This window comes from Nycticebus coucang, chromosome 7 (assembly GCF_027406575.1).
Source record: "Nycticebus coucang isolate mNycCou1 chromosome 7, mNycCou1.pri, whole genome shotgun sequence".
Classification (NCBI taxonomy): domain Eukaryota; kingdom Metazoa; phylum Chordata; class Mammalia; order Primates; family Lorisidae; genus Nycticebus; species Nycticebus coucang.
In genome coordinates, this window is record NC_069786.1 from 15913675 (window position 1) to 15932537 (window position 18863).

The following is an 18863-nucleotide window of genomic DNA, read 5'->3' on the forward strand; positions in this document are numbered from 1 at the left end:
CTGCCTACAGTATTTCCTGTATCTTCAGATAAAGGAAAAAGTCATTAGAGGCCAAATCAGGTGTTCCGATAAATTTATTAGTTTACTGGTAAAAACTACCTCATAGTGTTCATCAGTGAGCTCCTTTGGAACCATTTTTGTACACACCTTTCTCATGATGCCAAGATTTTCCTAAACTGTTTCTCTATCAATGTTTACTTGGTCTCCTATGCTTCTCACAGTCAGCTGACTATTTTAATGCACAGTTCAACAAAATTTTGCAGTGTTTTCATTGGTTCTGCTTGTTACTGGCTGCCCTGACTGCTCGTCATCAGTGACACTTCTCTCCCCTTGGAAAAATGTTTACTCCATTTGTACACTGCCATTTTCTTCATGGCATTATCTTCATAAACTTGGACTAACATGTCCCTGATTTCACTTCTGCTCTTGCCAAGTTTAACAAGAAATTTAATGTTTGTTCTTTGCTCTAATTCAAGCTCCAACATTCTCTCAATGGTACACAAAAGCACATAACAACAATAATGAACTTCACTCAGCAAGACATTGCTGCATATTGACATGAACATAGCTGTGAGACACTGATACACAAAGGTTATGAAACCTTACCAAATTGTTTATACAGGGCTACCAATGTAAGTGTATGGTGGCAAGTTCATGAACTTGGTTGTCAGACCTCATGTGTGCTTTTGTATTGGAATGTTACCTAAGTACACCCCACCATGTGCTGAAATGTGTTTCAGATTTGTGTATTACCTTTATTAGAATCTGTTTGGGTCTAATTTTGATGTCTTTCTGTGGACATGCATGACAGAAAACCTTGTGGGGGGGGGACAAGAAAATTTGAACTAGGGAGGGTTAGTAGGGGGACCACACCTATGGAGCATATTGCAAGTACAAGTTGGATCTATCAGGTGTAGAACACAAATGCCTTAGTTGCTGTAATTGAGTAAATGAGGTGAAGGCTATGTTGATTAGTAGGATGTGAGCACTCCAATTTGTACAAGTAATCAACACATTGAATCCCATAATGGCAGAAATGTATTCATAATCTATGTACAAATGACTTAATAAAAAAAAAAAGAAAATTTGAACTAGGATTTACTACCCTTACTTTTCTAATCAGCATGTTATAGGAACATCCTTTTTTGAGTTTTCTAGCCTGGGGTTCCAAAAATCTCAACTTATTTTAATACTAGCTCAAACCAAATATGATTAGGAAATTAGATTTATTGCCCAAAATCAAATGGTTCATTTACTGTTTGATCTTCAGTACTTAATTGCAGTTATTTTGGATGATGCCGTGTTACTTCACAAAGCTTATCTTCATTGGCATGATACTTTTGACACCTGCCCCCCTTGTAAGGTGTGCTTAACTCCCTTAACTTCAGACCTGGTTTACACCCAGGTTCTGACATAATAATCCTAGTAATGAGAAGGAATTTGAAAAGATTTAGATTAGTAGTTCTGTCTTGACTGAGATTAAAATCAACCTAGATTTCTGGGTTCTACTCTAAAGTAATTTGAGTTAATTGGTATAGGGTAGAACCTGAACATGATCTTGTTTTTGATTGGGGTGCCCTTTAATCTTGGCTGATTTTTAAATATGTACAGAGTTGAGGCCTATTATTTTAGACCATTCCCATAGGATTTAACCTCAAAACATGTAGAAAGCTAATATAGCCTTGACTTTTTAAGTAAGACTTAAAAAAGAATAAATAAATAAAGGACCCATATCCTACATCTAGACACATCTAATCTGACTTTTGAAAGCCAAAGAGAGAATCCTGAAATCAGCAAGAGGGGAGCAACTCATCACATCCATGAGATCCTCAGTAGGATAACAGCTGATTTCTCATCAGGAGCCATGAAGGGTAGAAGGCAGTGGAATGGTATTCAAAGTGCTGAAAGGAGAAAAAGCTGTCAGCCAATAATTTTCTATTCAACGAAACGGTTTTTTCAGAAATGAATGACAAATTAAAACAAAACTACAGATTTTCTCTCACTTTGAGTCTCTCCGATCCCTTTTAAGGGCTCAGCTGATTAAGTCAGACCTACCCGAGATACTCTCCCTTTGGTTAACTCAAAATCACCTGATTAGGGTGCTTAATTACATCTGCAGAAAACCTTTCTGCCATGTACCATAATCATGGAAGTGATATTTATCATTTTCCAAGTACTGCTTACTCTAAGGGAGGTGATTATATAGGGTGTATTTGAGGGGTGGGGGGTGGGAATATGCCAAGAGGGCTATTTTGGCATTTTTGCCTACCAAGGCTCTTTCAGTGGATTGACAGAAGTATTTCATAGTTATTTCATGATTTCTTAGATTTTATTTAAGTAGGGAGCTTATTTAACTATGTATGCAAATTATGATGTGGTTCAACTTAATTAGCAGATGTTAAGTAAGTACTGTGTATTCTGGTCACCCTCTGGATTTTTCTTTTATCATCTGAGATTCTAGATTATTTGGCTTTTAGTACACACCTAAGACTGACGAGTAAAAGCATTATTAAGCTACTCAGCAACAAGTTGTACATTAGGGCACTGCAGGTTAGTCCTGGGGGCATGGATTCACTTTTATTTAAATGTTCTGTTTTTGATATACCATCCATTAGACATTTATAAATATAGTTGTTGCTAGCAGTACAGCTGCCTTACCCAAGAATAAGATATATTGGAAGCATTGTCTAAATGATTATGGTACCTAAATAAATTAAAATACTTAGAAATTATGATGTGGTATTGTATTTCTGCTCTAAGATCTAAAATTATCATCATTTTAAAGCTGTATTAAATGGCCAGGCGTGGTGGCTCACTCCTGGGTAGAGTGCCTGAGCTCATGAGTTTGAGACCAGCCTGAAGCAGAGCAAGACCTCGTTTCTAAAAATAGCCGGGCGTTGTGGCAGGTATCTATAGTCCCAGCTACTTGGGAGGCTGAGGCAAGAGAATCGCTTAAGCCCAAGAGTTTGAGGTTGCTGTGAGCTGTGATGCCATAGCACTTCACCAAGGGCAACAAAGTAAGACTGTGTCTCCAAAAAAAAGAAAAAGTGAATTAAAAATAAAATTGGGGCTTGGCTCAGTGGGTAGGGCACCGACCATATACACTGAGGCAGGTGGGTTTGAACCTGGCCCGGGCCTACTAAATAACAACAACTGCAACAACAAATAAAAATAGCTGGGAATTGTAGCAGATGCCTGTAGTCTCAGCTACTTGGGAAGCTGAGGCAAGACAGTTGCTTAAGCCCAAGAGTTTGAGGTTGCTGTGAGCTGTGACGCTACGGCACTCTACCAAGGGTGACAGCTTGAGACTCTGTCTCAAAAAATAAATAAATAAAAATAAAATTGGAACCATTCTTATCTGGGTACTTTAATACACTGCAGGTAAAACACATGTCTTTTAAATAAACTTACATTTTGCATCACGTTTTATTTCCAGAGGATTTTTCTTTTCTATTTAAGACTAATATTGTTTGTGACTATTTCCAGAGGTTTTTAAATGTTGTATTGGGTATTGTGGATATCTGGTGATTTAAAATCATTTTATGATCTTGAACCAAGTCCATTTGTTAGTATCTTTAGGATAGGGGTCTTTAGGATTTAGCATTTATATTCTAAATGCTAGAAGAGTCCTTTGGTCTGAAATCTAAATAGTAAACTCTAATATCATACTCATCTCTGGAGAATATTAGTTTTATGCAAATAATATCTGGGAAATTTGTAGACAACATAACATATTTTCTGGTCTTAAGCGATTGACTTGCCTCAGCCTCCCAAATAGCTAGGACTACAGGCGCCCATCATAATGCCCGGCTGCTTTTTTTTTGTTGTTGTTGCTTCTGCTGTTGTTGCATTCGTGACTGTTATTTTTTAGCAGGCCCAAGCCAGGTTCGAACCCACCAGCCCTGGTGTATGTGGCCGGCGGCCTACCCACTGTGAAAGACCGTTAGAAGTAGAGTGGATCCCCTAAGTGCTATAACAAACTGGTCAAGCATATGGAGGTGGTCGATGAAGGAATTAGGCCTGCTGTACTTACGTATACATGTGGTACATGTCTGGTCTGTAAAACTTAAGGAGGTGGTCAATGTAGAGAGGTGGTTAACTGTGGAAGTTCTGTTGTATTTTAAACTGATATAAGCTGGTACAATGTAGGTTTATTGACCCTAGCATTTTTAATGTTTTATTTTCCTTAGTGTTTTTGAGTGTTTCACATTGTGGAGGGAGGGATGCTTTTAAAAGATGTTTTTAAAACAAAAAATGATACACAGACCAGTCACCAGTGAGGTATGCTTATGAGGCCAAAGACTGGTTTGGACTAGATGAAAAAACCTAACTCAATCTTTAACTGGCCTGCTTATTCCAAAAGTCACCTTTTCCATTTGCTAAGGGTGGGGGCTGTGACTATTTGTGTCAACAAAACCATGCAGAAGTTCACTAGACCTTTCCTGCTACTCTGTGTTTAATATAAGGTCATAGAATTATAGAATTATAGAATATAAGGTGGAAAGAAAGTGGGTGCTAGAGTTTGACCTCCCTTTGGCTTCTGCCTCTGCCCCTCCTTAGCAATAGGAGCCAGTACTACTTATTTGCAAAATGGAAATAATAATACTTGCTTCAGGCATGATTAGGAGCTTTAAATTCAGTAAAGTCTATAAAAATATAAGTAAATATTACTCCATTTGCTGTTGTAGCTCCTGCTATCATTGTTTGAGGGTTGTTTTGGTTTTGCTGCTGTTGTTGGTTATGCAACAAATTGAGTACCCATTTTTTTTTTTTTTCCAGCATTTAGGGAGCCATGTGATCAGTTGGGGAGAACATGGTAATGGTGCTAGAGTTTAATTGTATGTTTGTATTTTAGGATTCAGAATGACTGCGTTTGCTTGTTATAAGTGATTATCTTGGTCAAGTGAAATTACAGGTTTATTTTTAACCCCCAAACATTGTTGTGTGAAATGTGGGAAGTAAAGGCATGGCAAAGAAATCTAGAAAGTATAAAGATGCTGTTGGCTAGAGCAGGAAAAGTATTTATGTAGCCTTGATCAGTGAGATTTCTGATTGACTTTTACTTATTTATTTTATTATATATATATTTATATATGTATGTATATATATATATATTTATATATATATATTTTAGAGACAGAGTCTCACTTTATTGCCCTCAGTAGAGCGCCATGGCATCACAGCTCACAGCAACCTCCAACTCCTGGGCCCAGGCGATTCTCTTGCCTTAGCGTCCTGAGTAGCTGGGACCACAGGCACCCACCACAAAGCCCAACTATTTTTTGTTGCAGTATGGCCGGGGCCAGGTTTGAACCTGCCATCCTCGGTATATGGGGCCAGCACCCTACTCACTGAGCCACAGGTGCCACCCTCTGATTGACTTTTAAAAATATTCCCTGATTATATAGGCAGCATGCCCTAATCTAAAAGCTAATGATTTTACAAACATCAAATAAGGTTTCAATCTCAGTTTAACTCTGACTATAAGTCTCTTATTTTGGCTTCTGATGTTCCATTTCAACAACTGAAGCAAGAATACTACTAAAAGAGTTAATGAATGATCAAGGGTTAAAATTGGCAGCTACTGTTGTTTTTCTTATTGTTCCTAACTTTTGATTATGTGTGTCTTACTGATCTTATATAAGAAGCCTAGTACTGTTACAGCTAATAGACAGCCCTGGTTAAGCGCTTGCTGCTTCTCTCTCATTGAGCCCTCCCACCTTTCCTGTTTGCCAGTCCTCGCTTCAGCGTAGTCGAGTAGGCAAGGATTTCCCCACTAGGTCAGCTTCAACCTGCTCTGGGCCTGGAGAAGGAAACTTGGAAGAAAAGTGTAAACAGGTAGATTGAAAACTGTGTACTAATTTCAAACAACACACTTCACTGTTTGCATTTCAGATAATTAATATCAATTACCCTTGTAAAGACTCTGGGAAGATTTTGAAGAAACCTAAAATTAATACAGTACTATATGAGCGTGTGCGTGCACCTGTCAGTATTTGTGCTGTGGTGTGTTTTGTGATTAACTCCCTTTCCAGTGGAAGAGTCATACTGAGCATAGACTGCTACTGTATTTTGATGGAATAATAAAAAGGAGAAATACTAGGGACCCAGGATTACAGGCATACAGTCCAGCTGCTCTAAGGCTAAGGCAGGTGGATCACTTGAGCTCAGGAATTTGAGGCTGCAGTGTGCCATGGTTGCCCCTGTGAATAGCTGCTGTCCTCTAGCCTGGGAAATACAGTGAGACCCTATCTTTTTAAATTTTTTTTAAAAAGGAGAGATAATAAATGAGAAATGTCTGAAGGTTTTGAAATACCTTCTCTTTAGTGATTTTTGAACAATTTTAATGACAATCTGAAAGGAAGAGTAAGAGTTATTTAATTAGAAAACTCTTTGCTTTTCCTCTCAAATTTTAAATTTTCCCAAATTCCTTCCAATACTTATAATTTGGCAAAGCTTTCATGTCTTACCTGCTAAGAAGAATTCCTTCTACTGTAAGGTATCTTTGCATTCAAGGCAATTGATGTCCCTAGGAGATCTCTGCAAATAGCAGTAAGATTTGAAGAACTTTTTCCAATTAAATTTCACTATAAGAGTGTAAGAATCTTTTCTTTTAAATTTGCCACTGGATACTTAAAATAAATTTAGATACTAGAGTTGTCCATTCAAAAAAGTGAGCAGCTCATAGTTGTGTGACACACCTTTTGGGGACTGGGTACAATTATAAGAGGAGCTTTACATAACAGATGCAATCATTGTAACCTGGTTCTTTGTACCCTCAATGAATCTCCAACAATTAAAAAAAAAAGTGAGCAGCACTCTGAATTTTTTGTCTGGCTGCCTTTGTGGTCCTGCCTCTGGTAGAGACAGCAGTGCAGAGATGTGGATAAGAACAGTGGCATACTCTACTTTATTGAGTGATTATTGAACATGAGCTCTGCTCCATGCTTTTCTTAAATGCTTCTCTTTAATCCAGCTCCACATTTGGAATTATGCCTTTAACAAGATCATATTGATGGTAAAGATAAATATAACCCAGTTTTATTCCTGCTTGCATTCTAATATTTTGACTTCTCATTAACTCTGAAGGTCATAGTGGTCATGATAAATATAACCCAGTTTTATTCCTGCTTGGATTCTAATATTTATTTTATTTATTTATTTATTTTTTTTGTAGAGACAGAGTCTCACTTTATGGCCCTCGGTAGAGTACCATGGCATCACACAGCTCACAGCAACCTCCAACTCCTGGGCTTAAGCGATTCTCTTGCCTCAGTCTCCCGAGTAGCTGGGACTACAGGCGCCCGCCACAACACCCAGCTATTTTTTGGTTGCAGTTCAGCCGGGGCCAGGTTTGAACCCACCACCTTCGGTATATGGGGCCGGTGCCTTACTGACTGAGCCACAGGCACTGCCCGGATTCTAATATTTTGACTTCTTATAACTCTGAAGGTCATGTCTCACTATGTCTCCCTGAGTAGAGTGCTGTGGTGTCACAGCTGACAGCAACCTCAAACTCTTGAGCTTAGGAGATACTCTGCCTCACCCTCCCAAGTAGCTGGGGCTTCAGGGGCCTGCCACAATGCCTGGCGCTTTTTTTTTTTGGTTATAGTTGTCATTTGGCAGGTCCAGTCTGGATTTGAAACTGCCAGCTCTGGCCTTTATGGCTGGCATCTTAGCTGCTGAGCTGCAGGCGCCGAGCCGATAAAATATTTTAGAACCAAAACACTTTCATTTCTTGTAAAACTTTAATGTAGTAAAATCTTTCAGAAATCGCAAACTTAGGCTGGGCATAGTTACACTCATCTGAAGTCCCCGCTACTCAGGAGGCCAAGGCAGGAAGATCTCTTGAGCCCAGGAGTTTGAGACTGTAGTAAGCTATGGGTATGCCTGTGAACAGACATTGCAGTCCATCCTGGGCAACATAGCAAGACACTGTCTCTTAAAAAAAAAAAATCATGCTTAAATGATAGTTTCTGCCCATTGGAACTTGTATCTCATTAGAAAAGCATTTTACTTTAGAAATGGCTTTACGCCACTAATTTCATAATTTCTTTAGGAGGAATCTCAAGTTAGTTTGTGATATTAAATATTCCATGGTTCTGGGAGGAAATGTGGTCTTTTAAATAAAGACAGTGATACGTTTCATATGAAAATACACTTCGAAAATGTATGATACATTTTATAATTTTCAAATGCCATTTTCAGTCAATAAACTTTTAACTGCCTATACTTTTTATTAAATTGCTGACACTGATGGCTTTTCCTGCTAAAACTCGTGTGCTTCTTTCTTTCTTTGTAGTGCAGTTTTTCTGCATGCAGTTTTTTCTAACATCTAACAAATGCTTTTTAAAAAATACCTAGGTTACTTTGCATGAGTTTTGGAAATTGTTCTATAATATGAATATATAAATCATGTTAACTACATCAAATTGGTAATGAAATGGATTTCTTTGGATAATATTTAATTTAAAATGTTTTGTAAAGCATATATTGTTACTACAGTCAGCAATGCTTTTTTTTTTTTTTTTTTTTTTTTGCCCACACTGGTTGCTTGTGATTTAATTTGGATAGAAAGGGTATTAACGACAATATTTGTAGATCAAGGGTAAAAGTAATGTGCTTTTTGCCCAATGCTATATTTAGTGAATGCTTTTAAAATGTTGAAAAAGTCGTTTTTGATTCTATAAATAATATTATTCTACTGATACTTTTTAATTTATAATATCTTTCAATTGTTTTTACTAAATCCAGTCAACCTAAAATAATTTATGTTTAGGTTTTTTTCTTCTCTATGCACAAACTAATTCTTTTGTCCTAACTGGACCTAAAATTAATTTTCACATTGTAAAAGCATTGCAGTATTTGGTGATGATTATTTCCAAAGAATTTATCAGCGAGCACATGTTTTTTTTTTTTTTTTTTGTAGAGACAGAGTCTCACTTTATGGCCCTCGGTAGAGTGCCGTGGCCTCACACAGCTCACAGCAACATCCAACTCCTGGGCTTAAGCGATTCTCTTGCCTCAGCCTCCCGAGTAGGTGGGACTACAGGCGCCCGCCACAACGCCCGGCTATTTTTTTGGTTGCAGTTTGGCCGGGGCCGGGTTTGAACCCGCCACCCTCGGTATATGGGGCCGGCGCCCTACCAACTGAGCCACAGGCGCCGCCCAGCGAGCACATTTTTATGTAATACTCTAGGTCATGGGAAAAATACTCCGAATGATTACTACAATCATAAAAATCACAATCTTTATAAAGATTTTATGCTTTCAGTAAAAATGAAAAAGTTGTTTGCTACATACACAAATAGAGTCTCTTTCTCTTGACTCTTAGAAGTCAGTAAGAAATGCCAGTTAGTATTTACTAAAAAATTTTTTTGGCTTAGCTTTTGTAAATCAAAACCCTTATCATTAATACCTTCAGGCATTATTTTTTTAAGCTGAGATTGCCCGTTACTAAATCAGTACTATAGAAAGCACATTACTTGCGGGAAAGGCCCAAATCTCATTTAGCTACTCATATTTCAGCAAATTGGTTTCACCACCTTGCTGCTTTAGTGATTACCAGTGATCCTGCAGTACCTTGTCTCAATTGATAAAAGAAAGTAGAACATTCTCCAAAAGGCAGAAGAGCAATTTATACTCCTTTGAAATCTGGTTTGCTTTTCAAAAGTCTTTCTCCTTGGTTCATAGACATAAACATAGGTTTTTAGATGTACTTAAAGCCTTCTTCTAGGATTTCTTAATCAAGAGGAGTGGGGGTTGAGGAAAAGTGATTTCTCAAGGTAACCCGGTGGCGGCTTGTTTAAAAATGCATCCTTTCCAGGATATACTGGAAATCCTGTGAATTATTAGAATGGCGATAATCTTAAGGCTTTTTAGATTTTTTAGTTGTTTCATTTACCTACTTACCAGCTTCCTTCCTTATAACAGACAACAAAAGAAAAGTAATAGGAATTTATTGTTGATGTGCTGTGGAAATCCAAGGCCACAGCATTAAAATGAAACCAGGATTTATTTTCTAGATTGAAGTCAGACTATTTGTGATTAATTATGTTATTTTCTCCAGAAGTTTTATTATTTTTTAATGCTATGAGTACCCACTTTACTAGTATTTTAATAATATGTATATAAAATTGTTTTCTTTTAAAAACATCAGTGAGCATTTTGACTGAGACATGTTATTATTACACTTTACATAAATTAATCATGGTGGGTTTTTTTTTCTAGGCCGCACAAATTGTGCTAATCTCTCTGTTTGAATTGAATACTCCTGAATTTACTATGTTACTTGGTGCCTTGCCAAAAACATTCCAGGATGGTGCCACCAAACTCCTTCATAACCACCTCAAGAATTCCAGTAACACCAGTGTGGTGAGTGCTTTGGTCACAATTGGTGCCTGTGTGCTGACCGTGATCTCCGTGTATCCCTTGCCTAGAACCTTTTCTTAATAGAACATCCAGCTTCCTTGTTCTTTTTCAGTAGATGTGAGCATCTTCAGGGTTGGACTGTGTATGATCCTGCCGTATGCCTAGTGAATAAATGAACCTGCTATTCAAATGTGGCCTTTTTCTTAGGTTAGGTTGTTCAGTCAGTTACTTTTTTTTAACACACTGTAAAAGATGCAGATGTTCAATTTTGTCTGTCACTTTAGCAGAACTGACAGTCATTTGATTCTAGGAATGCCTATAGGATTGATATTTATCCATTTTTGGTTTATGTGCACATAAAATTAGCCTTATGATTCTGGAAAAAAACTTTTCTGGGAAGATTCTACCTATTTATTTATATGTGAGTTAAAGACTAAGAGAAGAGTATAACTACACTCCATATACAGTTCTGGGTAATGGTTCCTCTTCTGCCTTCACCCCAGGGTTCTCCAAGCAATACGATCGTCAGGACACCCTCCCGGCACACCAGCAGCAGGACTAGCCCCCTGACCTCACCCACCAATTGTTCCCATGGGGGTCTGTCTCCAAGGTAAGGTTATTTCCACAGAAATAGAGTTAAAGCCCTTTAGTGTCTGTGCAGCCTATTTCTGGATTTTTACCAAATAATACCAAAAGGAGTATTAATTATCAGGAGATCATAGGTTCTAGTCCTCCCTCAAATTCTAACTATGTAATCTTAGGCAGAGTTTAATTTTCTTAGTAAAATGAGTGTTCTTTGCTGAATGTTCTTCTAGCTCTAAACATTCGCTAGTACCTTGTAGATTTTAAAACTGAAAGTTGTATTTAATACGTTTGCATAGAATCCATTTTACAAGTGACAGGAGAACCTGAAGGTATTTAGTCATCTGTATATATTCTCTATAGTTAGTCCACACCAAGTCTGGAGTAGTTTCCCAATGAAGTGGCTATTCCAGGCATAGTTGATAGCATGTTTGAAGCAGGATGCTGTTCTGAAAGACTTTGTGAACTATAATTGGATCAGCATTCTTAAGCAGACAATGGCCTTTTATAATCTAGGGCATTGACTTGAAAAGAGAAAATATTTTGTTTAAGGATCTTTAGGTAATGCTTCATCTTGTGACAAGAGCCTTTAGAAGTCTGCACAGTGGCTTTAGTGACCCCCTTACGTGGGCTGGAAGTTATCCTTGGCCCCGCTCCGGGTAGGGCCCTACAAGCCAGAATTTCAGAAAAGAGCCAGTGTCTGGACCTGCAAGGAACACATATGCTGTGTAAAAAGTCCAGATCTTTGGAATCACTAGCAATAGGAACCAGGAAACTTTTGTCCTGAGCATTGCTGACACAAAGATCTTAAAATAAAATGAAAATATCACAAGTATACTATTTTATCTTTAAGGGTTGCTTCTTTATTAGGAATATATCAAAACATAATTGATTTTAAATTAAAATTGTTAAATGATCAAAAATCTCCCAAATTTTCATACCACTAAAATTCTCTTTAGTTCTTCCATTATCTTTTAAATATTTTGGAACATAAAAAACTTGTATTTCTTTTTTTTTTTTTTCACTTGGTGAAACAAAGAATTTTATACACTTGTGCTATATTGCTGTTTTTATTGCCTGATGTTTCCTTTCCCAAATTTCCCTCTGTACTATTTTTACATAGAATAGAACTTGGTATTAATTCTCCAAGTTTGGTATGTGTTGTCATGATTTGAACAGGACCATGAGACCAGAAACCAATGACAATATATCTGATTTTGCCCAAGTGTGACTGAGGCACAGTCAACTTTTTTTTTTTCAATGCTAACATTGTATCTGAAGAATATGATGTGTCTTAAATGATCATGGTCCAGTGTTCACTGTTAAACCATAAAGTTCCTGGTGGGCAAAATTTTATGGGAATCTTGAATTCTCTGTAAATTGTTGGCATTTGTCTAGAAGTGACACTTCTACGACATTGTGGGAACTCTGTTCTTCCATTGTGCACATACATTTATCTTTTAGTTATTGCATGCTTAGGTGGCACATTCTTTAGGTAAAAGCAAAAAGCTATAACTCAAATTATTATTATATATGCAAAGAGTCTAAGAAAAAAATTGGTAGAAGTTGCTAGCGTAATTGACCAGACCTAAGAACTAGCTAGATATCTTCATGGATCCCTGAGTCATTAAAAGTTTTACTTTTCAGGCCCAGGGCTGTGGCTCACGCCTGTAATCCTAGCATTCTGGGAGGCTGAGGTGGGTGGATAGCTTGAGCTCACTGGTTCAAGACCAGCCTGAGCAAAAAGTAAGACCCCATCTCTACTAAAGTAGAAAAACTGAGGCAAGAAGATTGCTTGAGCCCAAGAGTTGGAGGTTACTGTGACCTATGATGCCACGGCACTCTACCCAGGGCAATGGCTTGAGACTCTGTCTCAAAAAAAAAAAAAAAGAAAAAAAAAAAGGTTCAGTACCTGTAGCTCAGCAGCTAGGGTGCCAGCTACATACACCAGAGCTGGCGGGTTTGAATCCAGCCAAACAACGACAACTACAACCAAAAACATAGCTGGGTGTTGTGGGGAGTGCCTGTAGTCCCAGCTGCTTGGGAGGCTGAGGCAAGAGAGTCGCTTAAGCCCAAGAGTTTGAGGTTGCTGTGAGCTGTGACACCACAGCATCTACCCAGGGCGACAGCTTGAGACTCTGTCTCAAAAAAAAAAAAAATGTTTATTTTTCAAATTGTCATTCCTTCTTAATAGTGCTCATTCTAATTTTTTTTAGACCTTACTATGTCACCCTTGGTAGAGTGCTGTGGTGTCACAGCTCACAGCAGCCTCAAACTCTTGGGCTTAAGCCAGTGGTTCTCAACCTTCCTAACACTGCAACCCTTTAATACAGTTCCTGTGGGTCGTGACCCACGGGTTGAAAAACGCTGGCTTAAGCGATTCTCTTGCCTCAGCCTCCCAAGTAGCTGGGACTACAGACACCTGCCACAATGCCCTGCTGTTTTTTGTTGCAGTTGTCATTGTTGTTTAGCTGGCTCGGGCTGGGTTCGAACCCACCAGCCCCGGTATATATGGTTGGCGACCACTGTGCTATGGGCACCAAGCCCTCATTCTAATTTTTATTGTTAGGATTACAGATCATTGGAAGAAATGAAGAAATTTATTTTCACTGTACAAAAGTCCAAGTGTGAGGCAGCACCCATAGCTCAGTCGGCAGGGTGCCGGCCACATACACTGAGGCTGGCAGGTTGGAATCTGGCTCAGGCCAGCTAAACAACAGTGACAACTGCAACAACAAAAAAAAATGTAGCCAGGCATTGTGGCAGGTGCCTATATTCCCAGCTTCTTGGGAGGGTAAGGCAAGAGAATCTTTAAGCCCAGGAGTTTGAGGTTACTGTGAGCTGTGATGCCACGGCACTCTTCCCAGGTCAACAGCTGGAGACGCTGTCTCCAAAAAAAAAGTCCAATTGTGGCCTTATATATTTTCTTATCTTCAAATTATTTTTTAGAGAATTAATTATAGTTTTTTTCTTTAAAAAAGAAAAACTGTCTTCAATATATAAATAGTCTGATGGCTTTAGCCAACTTGAATTCATGGGAAAAATGATTTTTCTCACAACCAATACTGTCCAGGAGTGGGAAAAGCTGCCCATCATGTCACTAGAAATACTTCAGTCAGCTACATATTCTCTAAAAGGAAAATGTAAAAGGAATAGATTCATAGGAGAATTGACTAGGTTACCTAATTCTGAGGAGGTGTGGTAAAACAGGCCTACCAGTATATGGTCTCAACTATTCTTCTGAGCACTGCTCTTGAAGCATTGATTTTTCTGTGAACTGGTGTTCTCTCAAAAGATTATGATCATATGATGTTAACTTTTTTTATTCTTAAAAAAAAGCTATTACCAAGGTTTTTTTTGTTTTGTTTTTGTTTGTTTGTTTTTTTGACGCAGTCTCATTCTGTTGCTCTAGGTATCATGGCATCATCACAGCTCACAGCAACCTAGAAACTCTTGGGCTTAAGTAATCCTCTTGCCTCAGCCTCTGGAGCAGCTGGGACTACAAGCACATGTTGTGTCACCATGACTGGCTAGTTTTTCTATTTTTAGTAGAAACAGGGTCTCTCTTTGTTCAGGCTAGTCTTGAACTCCTAAGCTCAAAGAATCCACCCACCTCAGCCTCCCTGAGTGCTAGGATTACAGGCATGAGCTACCACACCCAACCCAGTAATTTGTTTTTGATCTCACTTTGAGTATCAATATGAACTAGTATTTTTTTAGTACAAAAATGCTACACTTGGGTTTGGCGCCCGTAGCTTACTGGTTAGGGCTCCAGCCACATACACCGGGGCTGGCAGATTCCAACCTGGCCCCAGGCCTGATAAATAGCAATGACAACTACAACAAAAAAAATAGCCAGGCATTGTGGCATGCGCCTATAGTCCCAGCTACTTGGGAGGCTGAGGCAAGAGAATTGCTTAAGCTCAAGAATTTGAGGTTGCTGTGAGCTGTGATGCCACGGCACTCTACCCAGGGCAACATAATTAGACTCTGTCTCAAAAAAAAAAGGGTGGCATGTTCAAATCCAGTCCCAGCCAAACCGCAACGAAAAAATGGCTGGGTGTTGTGGTGGGTGCCTGTAGTCCCAGCTACTCAGGAGGCTGAGGCAAGAGAATTGCCTAAACCTGAGGATTTGGAAGTTGCTGTGAGCTGTGACACTACGGCACTCTACCGAGAGTTAATAAGTGAGACTCTGTCTCAAAAACAAACAAACAAACAAAAAAATGCTACACTTGGATGGTTCATATTGATAATAAAGAACTAGTTTAATGTTATAAACAAATCTAATTTGATAGTTTTTTCCACAAATGAGGAAGTTATTTTTATCAATCCACTAATATTAGAGATGCCATAGATAACAGGCTAAACTTTTGTAATCATTTCTGTGTGAGAGAAGAATCACTGCTTATTACCAACTAATGCACAAATACCACTGTATTTGGAGAGGAGTTTCATGAGCTAGTGTCTTTTCACCATCAGTCACATATTTATACTTTACCCAGTGTGATTTTTATGGGTAAATGAAAAACAGAGTTACAGAAGGCTTCAAAAATATCTGAAGTCTCTTTCCTTTTTAAGTATATGGTGTCCTTGCTCCAGTCCACCACACATTCTTGGCAAACATGTCATAGTTCAAGGGGGCACTGCATAAATGTCCTCTATGTCCCCTAGCAGAAGGACACAGAGGATTTTAGGTTAGATTTTATATTCCTCTTGTCAGAGAATCAAGGGCATCCATAGGACCAAAGTGGGGGTTAACAGGATCCCCTGTTGCGCACTTGGAGGTGGGTGTGTCTTCCTTCACTTCCCCCATCAGCAGAGGCCCAGCTTGAGGGGTCACCCGTGTTCCTCTTGTGCCTTCACCTCCAACCCAGTGTGCAACTCGGAGAAGTCTTTAGGCTTCTCGTGGCAGTGACCTCTTATCTCCACACCTTAGCTTCCTTACAAGGCCATACCAGTGTTCAGGGACAGGTGAGCTCTCCAGAGCTCCCACCATGAGGATACTAATGAATGCTCGCAGTAGGCCAGGCTGCTCCAGAGGCGCCCTTTCTTTGTTGCTGTGGACTCTGCCCTTGGCCTCACCCACATCACAGCCAGTCCAGCTCCCTACTTTCCCACTCTGTCTTGCCATCCTTTTGAATTACAACAGTTTATTAGAGCTTTCCTTTGGGTCTTCTGCAAGCCCACATCACCCAGGGATATTTGTAAAGGTGAATGCTGGAGTTCCCAGATGAATTTTAATTGTCATATTAGGTGATATGAACAGAAGAATTCAATTGTTTTGGCTCCCCGACTCTGAGCTGACCAGAGTAAGACTGAGCACCCCAGCCTTCTGGTGGTGCTACAATTCTTTCAGAAGGGAATTGCTTGTGGGGGGTCTCTGAACTCCCTCCGATTGGATCCCTGCACCAGAGTGCTCTTGTCAGAACAGCAAGGTCTCTGAGTCTTCCTGCTGCAGACCCCAAGGTCACATTTGAATTGACCTATAATTACTTCTTTGGTTCTTTCTGACATAACTGATGAGTTATCTGAGACTGAACATCCACATTTTTTTTTGTGAGTGCTTGTTACACATCCTTGTGTGAATACAGACATACTTACACATGTACACAATCTCACATGTAAGATGCACTTGGAATCTTACGAGATTTTAAATAGTAAATGTACCTCATGGTTGGGAGGGAAAAGAATAAAGCAGTCTTACTGGGAACCAAATTATAAAACAATACTTGTGTTTTTCTTTGTGTGATGAAGTGTTAATTTTGCTCTGATTAATTTTCATAGAACTTTGTCAAAGAGTAGACACTTAAACACTTAAAACAGAGTATCTTCCTCCTCCCCTACCCTTTGTCTTTTGTGTTTCTCTCTCTGACTTTCCTCTTCTGATCACTGCAGTCGGTTATGGGGTTGGAGTGCCGATGGGTTATCGAAGCACCCACCTCCCTTTTCTCAGCCTAACTCCATTCCCACCGCTCCCTCCCACAAGACTCTCAGGCGCTCTTACTCTCCCAGGTAACACGCTACCTGTTAAACCTGTCTGAGGTGTCACAATATTATTGCATTGCCAAGGTCGTCTCAGGTCTTTTGGAAAGCCTCTCAGCTGCCTCCATTGTGGTCCCTGCCTTGGTTTAGCCTAGCAGGAGGAGAGCCTTGGTGAGAAGCGTGAGCAGGTGCATAATCTTTGCTGACTCACAAGTATGGTTCCTGCTGTGTCACACAGGAACAAATGACCCTTTGTCACCTGACTAGGGTACTTACAGTCTACTGTTGTGGGCGTTTTGGCCTGTTGCAGTACTCAGCCCCCAGAAGGAGCTCAGGAAATGCTGTGAAGTCAAGGCAAGCAGTAGTGGGGACAGTTTCCTTAGCACGCTTCTCAAGTGCACAAAGCATTCCACTAAGAAGCAAAAGAGACGCGCTCCCGGTAGGCACTGTGGTTGACTGTGTGGCTGATTTCTTTCCTAACGTGTGGTGGTAGTCCAAGCACACAGATACAGAAAGGAAGCCCCAAGAGGTGGGATCATCGTTGCATGTCACTGCAGATACCTTCCTCTAGGAAAGGGAGCTATTGGTCACCTAGTAAGTCCCTTTAGTTGGTGCTGAGTGAAGCTTATGGACACTGGTTGACTCTACTGAAGATGCAAATTTAGAAGAAGGGTGTGCTTCCCTGAGATATTAAGACAGGTACTAAATCTGTGGTGTGAAGAAGGGGCCACATAGTACTAGAGATGTTCATTTGAGGGTCTCTTGGGGGTGATTTTTATAAAGGTCCAAATACTAGAGCATCCTTTCCCTAGAAACCTGTTAGAGCAAAGGGCAGTCCAACTGTCATTATGCTCTGTAAGATGAATTTGTACCTTCTTTCATCCAACAAGAATTAAAAAAGAGACAATCTGTTGCTTGGAAGTGTTTTATAGATAGCTTTTGCACAGAAGATTTGCATTCCTACTGGTACATCTGCAATATAGCACAGGCAAACACTGCTGTATTTTACCAACATCTTTCTTTTGAAGCTCTTACAGTTCTAAAAGTAACTTCTAAAGTGTGCAGAGAACCCAGTGACAAGTATTTCTAGATACAGAGGTTAGAGCAAGCAGACAGAGAGATGACTACTGTCTTAAATGTTAACAAAGCATGTCACCGTATTTTTTTAAAGGTCAACTGTGCATATGTCAGTTACATGAGGAGATCTGTGTCTCCTTGCTCTAAGCCAGAATCCTATTGATTTCATAACAAGGAATGATTATCTTTACTCCATACCTAGCATCTTTGCCCTACAAAATGACACAGAAGAAAACCTTCGAAGGTAGACTTCATCTCTCCAGATTTTCTTTTCTTGGAGACCCATGTTTCTCCCCACCCAGGATAGGATCCTTTAGAGGGCAAGCCCAGGGGTGTATTCAGCTTCAGTGTTGGGTGACATGGCCTGCCCTAGGTCAGTGCCTGTTGACTAACTTTCTAATCTAAAGAACCCGAGGGAAACCCTTCTGGGGTCTAATCGTGTTTACAAGTGACCAGGTCCTGACTTTTAGCACAGAAGATTTATGTCCTGGGGTTATCTCGGGGCTAAAACAAGACAGACAGTGTAGCAGGTGGCAGATGGAGGTTTACCTAACTTCTCAGTCAGCTTCGAGGCTGTGCTGCTGCTTCTTGTGTGTAACAGCTTGTAAGGACACGGTATCTGCTCCCTGATGCTGGCATTCATGGGAAGTTCCTTTCTTCCTACAAAGGGGGAAGACTTATTGATATTTTTTTAAAAAACGTATCAAGCCAGGGCGGCGCCTGTGGCTCAAGGAGTAGGGCGCCGGTCCCATATGCCAGAGGTGGCGGGTTCAAACCTAGCCCCGGCCAAAATCCAAAAAAAAAAAAAAAACATATCAAGCCAAAGCATAAAAATAGCAAAGAAAGAAGCA

At 39.7% G+C, this 18863-nt stretch overlaps 1 protein-coding gene across 36 annotated transcripts in view; it reads left to right on the plus strand.

Moving 5' to 3' along the window:
* CLASP1 (cytoplasmic linker associated protein 1) overlaps nt 1-18863 on the plus strand; it is a 307493-nt gene that overhangs the window by 241438 nt on the left and 47192 nt on the right. For 23 of the 36 annotated variants that reach the window (XM_053596856.1, XM_053596855.1, XM_053596859.1 and 20 more), the window contains 3 exons: nt 10231-10374; nt 10875-10981; nt 16849-16965. In XM_053596856.1, coding sequence (XP_053452831.1) covers nt 10231-10374; nt 10875-10981; nt 16849-16965 — 368 coding nt within the window. The remainder of the gene's footprint in view (nt 1-10230; nt 10375-10874; nt 10982-16848; nt 16966-18863) is intronic. The other 13 variants (XM_053596870.1, XM_053596871.1, XM_053596892.1 and 10 more) reach the window with 1 other exon arrangement.